Below are 9,009 nucleotides of genomic sequence, written 5' to 3'. Positions count from 1 at the left end.
CAAGCCCCGCCCCCCCGGCCTCTGTACCGTCCAATGGGAACGCTTCGCTCTCTCCGGAGCAGCTCCAGAGATGGATCCAATCGGTGTCCAAGGTACACACTCACGCCTACACACACACACACACACACACACACACACACACACACACACACACACACACACACACACACACACACACACACACACACACACACACACACACACACACACACACACACACACACACACATGCACGCACCAACCAGTCTGACTGTGTTACTGGTCCAGGAGGTGGTGGTCTGACTGTGTTACTGGTCCAGGAGGTGGTGGTCTGACTGTGTTACTGGTCCAGGAGGTGGTGGTCTGACTGTGTTACTGGTCCAGGAGGTGTGGTCTGTGTTACTGGTCCAGGAGGTGGTGATCTGTGTTACTGGTCCAGGAGGTGGTGGTCTGTGTTACTGGTCCAGGAGGTGTGGTCTGACTGTGTTACTGGTCCAGGAGGTGTGGTCTGACTGTGTTACTGGCCCAGGAGGTGTTGTCTGACTGTGTTACTGGTCCAGGAGGTGTGGTCTGACTGTGTTACTGGTCCAGGAGGTGTGGTCTGACTGTGTTACTGGTCCAGGAAGTGTGGTCTGACTGTGTTACTGGTCCAGGAGGTGTGGTCTGACTGTGTTACTGGTCCAGGAGGTGGTGGTCTGACTGTGTTACTGGTCCAGGAGGTGTGGTCTGACTGTGTTACTGGTCCAGGAGGTGGTGGTCTGACTGTGTTACTGGTCCAGGAGGTGTGGTCTGACTGTGTTACTGGTCCAGGAGGTGTGGTCTGACTGTGTTACTGGTCCAGGAGGTGTGGTCTGACTGTGTTGCTGGTCCAGGAGGTGTGGTCTGACTGTGTTACTGGTACAGGAGGTGTGGTCTGACTGTGTTACTAGTCCAGGAGGTGTTGTCTGACTGTGTTACTGGTCCAGGAGGTGTGGTATGTGTTACTGGTCCAGGAGGTGGTGGTCTGACTGTGTTACTGGTCCAGGAGGTGGTGGTCTGACTGTGTTACTGATCCAGAAGGTGTGGTCTGACTGTGTTACTGGTCCAGGAGGTGTGGTCTGTGTTACTGGTCCAGGAGGTGGTGGTCTGTGTTACTGGTCCAGGAGGTGTTGTCTGACTGCGTTACTGGTCCAGGAGGTGTGGTCTGACTGTGTTACTGGTCCAGGAGGTGGTGGTCTGACTGTGTTACTGGTCCAGGAGGTGTGGTCTGTGTTACTGGTCCAGGAGGTGTGGTCTGTGTTACTGGTCCAGGAGGTGTGGTCTGACTGTGTTACTGGTCCAGGAGGTGTGGTCTGACTGTGTTACTGGTCCAGGAGGTGTGGTCTGACTGTGTTACTGGTCCAGGAGGTGTTGCCTGACTGTGTTACTGGTCCAGGAGGTGTGGTCTGACTGTGTTACTGGTCCAGGAGGTGTGGTCTGACTGTGTCACTGGTCCAGGAGGTGTGGTCTGTGTTACTGGTCCAGGAGGTGGTGGTCTGTGTTACTGGTCCAGGAGGTGTTGTCTGACTGTGTTACTGGTCCAGGAGGTGGTGGTCTGTGTTACTGGTCCAGGAGGTGTTGTCTGACTGTGTTACTGGTCCAGGAGGTGGTGGTCTGTGTTACTGGTCCAGGAGGTGTGGTCTGACTGTGTTACTGGTCCAGGAGGTGTGGTCTGTGTTACTGGTCCAGGAGGTGGTGGTCTGTGTTACTGGTCCAGGAGGTGTGGTCTGACTGTGTTACTGGTCCAGGAGGTGTGGTCTGACTGTGTTACTGGTCCAGGAGGTGTGGTCTGACTGTGTTACTGGTCCAGGAGTTGTGGTCTGACTGTGTTACTGGTCCAGGACCAGGAGCTGGAGGCGGTGGTCCTCTCCAGGCCGGCTGCGGGGGGGCTGGGCTTCAGCGTGGCGGCGCTGCGGTCCGACGGCGCCCCCAGAGGCCTGTTCATCAAACACATCCAGCCCGGAGGCCACGCCCACAGGTACTGGGACTACTGGGACTACTGGAACTGGGAGTACTGGAACTGGGACTAGTAACCCCATGTGTGATTAACATCATGTGTCTGTAAGACGTGGACCGGACCCTGTAGTTAGAACCATGTTTCTGTAAGACGTGGACTGGATCCTGTGTCACCATGTGTCTGTAAGACGTGGACTGGATCCTGTGTCACCATGTGTCTGTAAGACGTGGACTGGATCCTGTGTCACCATGTGTCTGTAAGACGTGGACTGGATCCTGTGTCACCATGTGTCTGTAAGACGTGGACTGGATCCTGTGACACCATGTGTTTGTAAGACGTGGACTGGATCCTGTGACACCATGTGTCTGTAAGACGTGGACTGGATCCTGCGTCACCATGTGTCTGTAAGACGTGGACTGGATCCTGCGTCACCATGTGTCTGTAAGACGTGGACTGGATCCTGCGTCACCATGTGTCTGTAAGACGTGGACTGGATCCTGCGTCACCATGTGTCTGTAAGACGTGGACTGGATCCTGTGTCACCATGTGTCTGTAAGACGTGGACTGGATCCTGTGACACCATGTGTCTGTAAGACGTGGACTGGATCCTGTGACACCATGTGTCTGTAAGACGTGGACTGGATCCTGCGACACCATGTGTCTGTAAGACGTGGACTGGATCCTGCGACACCATAGCTGTGTTCGAAATCGTTCCCTATCCTGGATGTAGTGCACTAAATAGGGTGCACGCCATTTTGTAGGGTGTTCTCAGTGGTCCACTATATAGGGCACTATATAGTGGACTTAAAATAGGGTACATACGATGTACCCTACATGTTACTCCTGTATACCACAATGCAATGCGGTCGTATTTTTCCGGAGGAGAAGAAGAAGCTGAATAACCGCGAAAACGAATACATTTAATGATGGAGTCTCCGGCTTTCGTATTGAAATGTCAACAATTTATTTGGGATTTAACATAGAAAATTATAGGGAACAATTTCGAACACAGCTCATGTGTCTGTAAGACGTGGACTGGATCCTGTGTCACCATGTGTCCTGTAGGGACGGGCGACTGAGGGAGATGGACCGGATCCTGGTGATCAACGGGAGCCCCCTGGACCCGGCCCTGGACCAGGGGCGGGCCCTCGCCCTTCTCCAGCAGGCCACGCCCACTGTGGAGCTGCTGGTGGCCAGGCCCCGCCCACTTCACGCATCACCGCCTCAGGCCACGCCCAAGGTGAGACCACCATCTCCTCCACCACCTCGTGTCCACCTAGAACCCACTTGAACCAGTACAGCAGAACCCAGTAGAACCCAGTAGAACCACTACAGCAGAACCTGCTAGAACCCAGTAGAACCATTACAGCAGAACCCAGTAGAACCCAGTAGAACCAGTACAGCAGAACCCGCTACAACCCAGTAGAACCAGTACAGCAGAACCCACTAGAACCCAGTAGAACCAGTACAGCAGAACCCACTAGAACCCAGTAGAACCAGTACAGCGGAACCCAGTAGAACCCAGTAGAACCAGTACAGCCGAACCCACTAGAACCCAGTAGAACCAGTACAGCGGAACCCAGTAGAACCAGTACAGCAGAACCCACTAGAACCACTACAGCAGAACCCAGTAGAACCCAGTAGAACCAGTACAGCCGAACCCAGTAGAACCAGTACAGCAGAACCCACTAGAACCCAGTAGAACCAGTACAGCAGAACTACACAGGGCTCCGCGCACACCATTGACCCCTGTACTTGTGTGTGTGTGTGTGTGTGTGTGTGTGTGTGTGTGTGTGTGTGTGTGTGTGGACCAGTGGGGCCATGAGGAGGAGGTGCAGCTGGTCAACGATGGTTCTGGTCTGGGCTTCGGGATCGTGGGCGGGAGTGGCGGCGTGGTGGTGAGGACGCTGGTCCCCAACAGCGCCGCCCACAAGGTAGGACACGCCTCCACCGCAGAGTACAAGGTAGGACACGCCCCCTCCTCTAGAGCACTAGGGAGGACACGCCCCCTCCTCTAGAGCACTAGGGAGGACACGCCCCCTCCTCTAGAGCACTAGGGAGGACACGCCCCCTCCTCTAGAGCACTAGGGAGGACACGCCCCCTCCTCTAGAGCACTAGGGAGGACACGCCCCCACCTCTAGAGCACTAGGGAGGACACGCCCCCTCCTCTAGAGCACTAGGGAGGACACGCCCCCACCTCTAGAGCACTAGGGAGGACACGCCCCCACCTCTAGAGCACTAGGGAGGACACGCCCCCACCTCTAGAGCACTAGGGAGGACACGCCCCCACCTCTAGAGCACTAGGGAGGACACGCCCCCACCTCGAGAGCACTAGGGAGGACACGCCCCCACCGCAGAGTGCAAGGTAGGACACGCCCCCTCCTCTAGAGCACTAGGTAGGACACGCCCCCTCCTCTAGAGCACAAGGTAGGACACGCCCCCACCGCAGAGTACAAGGTAGGACACGCCTCCTCCTCTAGAGCACAATATAGGACACGCCCCCTCCATAGAGCACAAGATAGGACATGCCCCCAACGTAGAGCACAAGATAGGACACACCCCCTCCATAGAGTACAATATAGGACACGCCCCCTCAATAGAGCACAAGATAGGACACGCCCCCTCCATGGAGTACAATATAGGACACGCCCTCTATGCAGAATCCAAGATAGGACACCCCCCCTCTGCAAGATAGGACTGGCCGTGAGTGACAGGCTGTGAGTGACAGGCTATGAGTGACAGGCCTTGAGTGACAGGCCGTGAGTGACGGCCCCTCCCCCTCAGGACGGGCGGCTGCGGACCGGTGACCACATCCTGCGCATCGGGGCCACGCCCACCGCCGGGCTGAGCAGCGACCAGGTGGTGCGCGTGCTGCAGGGGTGCGGCAGCACCGTCACCATGGTGATCGCCCGGGACCCCCGCTCCCCGGGCCACGCCCCCACACCGGCCCCTCTACCGCCTAGCTCCGCCCCCGTCTCCGCCCCTCCGGCCGACCCCCCCGCCCTCCCCAGGCGCAGAGTCAGCAAAACGGTTATACACGATCGCATGTTACTACACGATCGCATGTTACTACACGATCGCATGTTACTACACGATCGCATGTTACTACACGATCGCATGTTACTACACGATCGCATGTAACTACACAATCACATGTTACTACACGATCACATGTTACTACACGATCACATGTTACTACACGATCACATGTTACTACACGATCGCATGTTACTACACGATCGCATGTTACTACACGATCGCATGTTACTACACGATCGCATGTTACTACACGATCGCATGTTACTACACGATCGCATGTTACTACACGATCGCATGTAACTACACAATCACATGTTACTACACGATCACATGTTACTACACGATCACATGTTACTACACGATCACATGTTACTACACGATCGCATGTTACTACACGATCGCATGTTACTACACGATCGCATGTTACTACACGATCGCATGTTACTACACGATCGCATGTTACTACACGATCGCATGTTACTACACGATCGCATGTAACTACACAATCACATGTTACTACACGATCACATGTTACTACACGATCACATGTTACTACACGATCACATGTTACTACACGATCACATGTTACTACACGATCGCATGTTACTACACGATCATATGTTACTACACGATCACATGTAACTACACAATCACATGTTACTACACGATCACATGTTACTACACGATCACATGTTACTACACGATCACATGTTACTACACGATCACATGTTACTACACGATCACATGTTACTACACGATCATATGTTACTACACAATCACATGTTACTACACGATCATATGTTACTACACGATCACATGTTACTACACGATCGCATGTTACTACACGATCGCATGTTACTACACAATGACATGTTACTACACGATCACATGTTACTACACGATCACATGTTACTACACGATCACATGTTACTACACAATGACATGTTACTACACAATCACATGGGACTACACAATGACATGTTACTACACAATGATATGTTACTACACAATCACATGGGACTACACAATCACACGTTGCTACACAATCACACGTTACTACACAATGACATGTTACTACACAATCACATGGGACTACACAATGACATGTTACTACACAATGACATGTTACTACACAATCACATGTTACTACACAATGACATGTTACTAGACAATCACATGTTACTACACAATCAAATGTTCAACCTGGTCTCACAGGAATCCGTGAAATGACTACGGACGAATAACTCGAAATCCGTGGACACATCACGGAAACACGCCGATTTCCGTGATGTGGCCACGGAATTCGCTCCAATGCAAGTTAATGACGCTGATGTTCCGTGGCTCACACACGGATCTCCGTTTCAACGAGCGAGTCGACCACGGGGGCTTAACTCAAAACCCGGGGTGGTCTCACTGAAACACTTAAATTGTCCTTGTTGTGTCCACGGAAGTTGCTCCAATGCAAGTAAATGACAATGATGCACACAGATTCCCGTTTCAATCTGTGTGTGTGCTCCCGTTTCAATCTGTGTGTGTGCCACATTTGACCACAGCGGGGGCTTAACTCAAAATCCGTGGTGGTCTGACGGAATCACTTCAATTGTCCGTGATGTGGCCACGGAATTTGCTCCAATGCAAGTAAATGACACTGTTAGTCCGTGGCTCACACACGGATATCGGCGTGTTTCCGTGATGTGGCCACGGATTTCGAGTTAAGCGTCCGACCGTAGTCATTTCACGGATTCCTGTGAGACCATGTTGCAAATGTTACTACACAACCACATGTTACTACACAATCACATGTTACTACACAATCACATGTTGCTACACAATCACATATTACTACACAATCACATGTTACTACACAATCACATGTTACTACACAATCAAATGTTACTACATATTCACATGTTACTACACAATCACATGTTACTACACATTCACATGGGACTACACAATCACATGTTGCTACACAATCACATGTTGATACATAGAGTCATCCTAATGACTAGTTTGTGTGTGTGTGTGTGTGTGTGTGTGTGCGTGTGTGTGTGTGTGTGTGTGTGTGTGTGTGTGTGTGTGTGTGTGTGTGTGTGTGTGTGTGTGTGTGTGTGTGTGTGTGTGTGTGTGTGTGTGTGTGTGTGCAGCCTAACCTGGAGGGCTACGAGGTTCACAACGTGTGCCTGAGCCGTCAGGAGGACCAGAGCCTGGGGATCAGCATCATCGGGTACAACTCCCTCAGCAGCCAGGGTAAACACACACATGCACGCACGCACACAGGGAGACACACACAGACACGCACACACAGAGGGACAGAAACTTCGTATATACAGTATATATATAATTATACACATGCTGCATTAGTCTGAGCAGAGTAGAGGTTTATTTATTCCTGTGTTTAGCCTCTTAAGACCCATTCGCCCACCGGTGGGCGATTTTGGTTTGTTGACGATATGTTTCCACTACGGAGCGACATAACCCGCTTCAACTTTCATCATTACAGACATTCTATACGTCGTTAGAAAGGGTAGAATCTCCACAATTTATTCATCCGGTTGTTTTTTCTATAAATCATGAGCACAAAACCATCAATCATTGATATTTACCAGCATGGTAAACCGTAAATGCCAAAAAACAGAGCGACTCCCTACCTTTGAAGCAATCTGAGAACCGTAATATGTGTCCATTCCTCAATTATTTATATTCCAATTGTCCGTGAGAATCCACTGATCAAAAGCATTCAAATGGTTTTTCATAAAATTATTCCAGCTTGTGAATATCGTCGTGTAAAGTCCATTTGTTTACCATCTCCAAACTTTGTTCGTCAACTAACATCCAGACGTTCGCACTCGTATCGATATTTTCTCTACCGCCAGTATGGAGTTGTTGGGTATGCTTGTTTTCATCACTTTGCTGGCTACAAAATAAAAGTGTCCCCGTCTTTTTCTGTTCAGTTTTCACCCCGGTACAGTCCGTGAAGTAGATGGAGCGCTCCCAGTTCGAAGGGCCAATGGGCTTTGTTTACTTTGTTACGCGGCTTTAGTATAGGGACACCGTATTGGCTATTGATATATCAATCACTTGGGCTTCTAGCCAATGAGTTTACCTTTCCAACGCTGCCAGGCGTGTCCAGGTGTGATACGTATGAGCCGAGATATAAAGCTGCGTCAACACTGCGTCAAGCTAGCAATACAATCATTCTGTTTATGTACAGTGTCTCATCACATGACAATATCTCAATATGGCCATATCAAATGAATGTGTGAAAAAATTATGTTTTGAATCACGGAGAAAGGTTTTATAGTCACCAAAATGCTTCAGTAATGTTTCCAGTGTCACAGAAGTGAGTAAATGCATTTGGCACAATTTGGCCATTTGGAGACATTTTGGAGAGGTTTGTGCCGCCAGTGACAACACACCATAGAAACTCCATTAACTCCCAAAGGTTTAGGCCTAGAACTCCAACATTTATTCCAGGTGTAGTTGGCATGATGTAGAAGGTATTTGGCATATTGCCATATGCCTTACATAAAGCACATCCTAGTTATTGTAGTTCAATTATGACCTATTATTTTCAAAGACAAAAAAATTGCTTTAGAGCCATGTTTGAACTGATGTCATTTAGGTTGTGTGTATGATACATATATCATACACAATAAACATATCTACAGAAACTAGAGCTTGTCAGCTTTCAAATGAAGTATCATGCATCCATCTAGGACTTAGGGTTACTGTGTTATAAGCTTTTCCATTTGGGTATGTGTATAGGCGAAAAAAAACAAAATACTGCCGGGGCTTAACAGGTTAGTCGAACAACTTGGAGTTCAAATGTGTATAATGTGTGGGTCTGTCTGTCTCTCTGAGTGCGTCTGTCTGTCCTCAGACGCGGTGGGGGTGTTTGTGAAGCATGTGGTCCCTGGCAGCGCGGCAGACCAGAACGGGAACATCAGAGTCCACGACCGGCTCATCGCGGTACGCTCACCTCCCCTCTACATCAGCTCTACCTACTGATGAT

General features: G+C 50.3%; 1 protein-coding gene across 1 annotated transcript in view; it reads left to right on the top strand.

The window, feature by feature from the left end:
- Positions 1-2: 2 nt before the first annotated feature.
- The window catches only part of patj (PATJ crumbs cell polarity complex component), a gene marked incomplete at its 5' end in the record, with an annotated part of 53,304 nt that continues 44,297 nt past the window's right edge, over positions 3-9,009 (top strand). Inside the window, 7 exon segments of the mRNA XM_060067396.1 lie at positions 3-92; positions 1,839-1,975; positions 3,020-3,194; positions 3,769-3,888; positions 4,740-4,985; positions 7,142-7,244; positions 8,878-8,966. Of these exon segments, the coding sequence (XP_059923379.1) occupies positions 3-92; positions 1,839-1,975; positions 3,020-3,194; positions 3,769-3,888; positions 4,740-4,985; positions 7,142-7,244; positions 8,878-8,966 (960 nt within the window).

This window comes from Gadus macrocephalus, chromosome 12 (assembly GCF_031168955.1).
Source record: "Gadus macrocephalus chromosome 12, ASM3116895v1".
Taxonomy (NCBI): Eukaryota; Metazoa; Chordata; class Actinopteri; order Gadiformes; family Gadidae; genus Gadus; species Gadus macrocephalus.
Note: the sequence above shows the minus strand (reverse complement) of the source record. Positions and strands in the feature narration are given on the sequence as shown.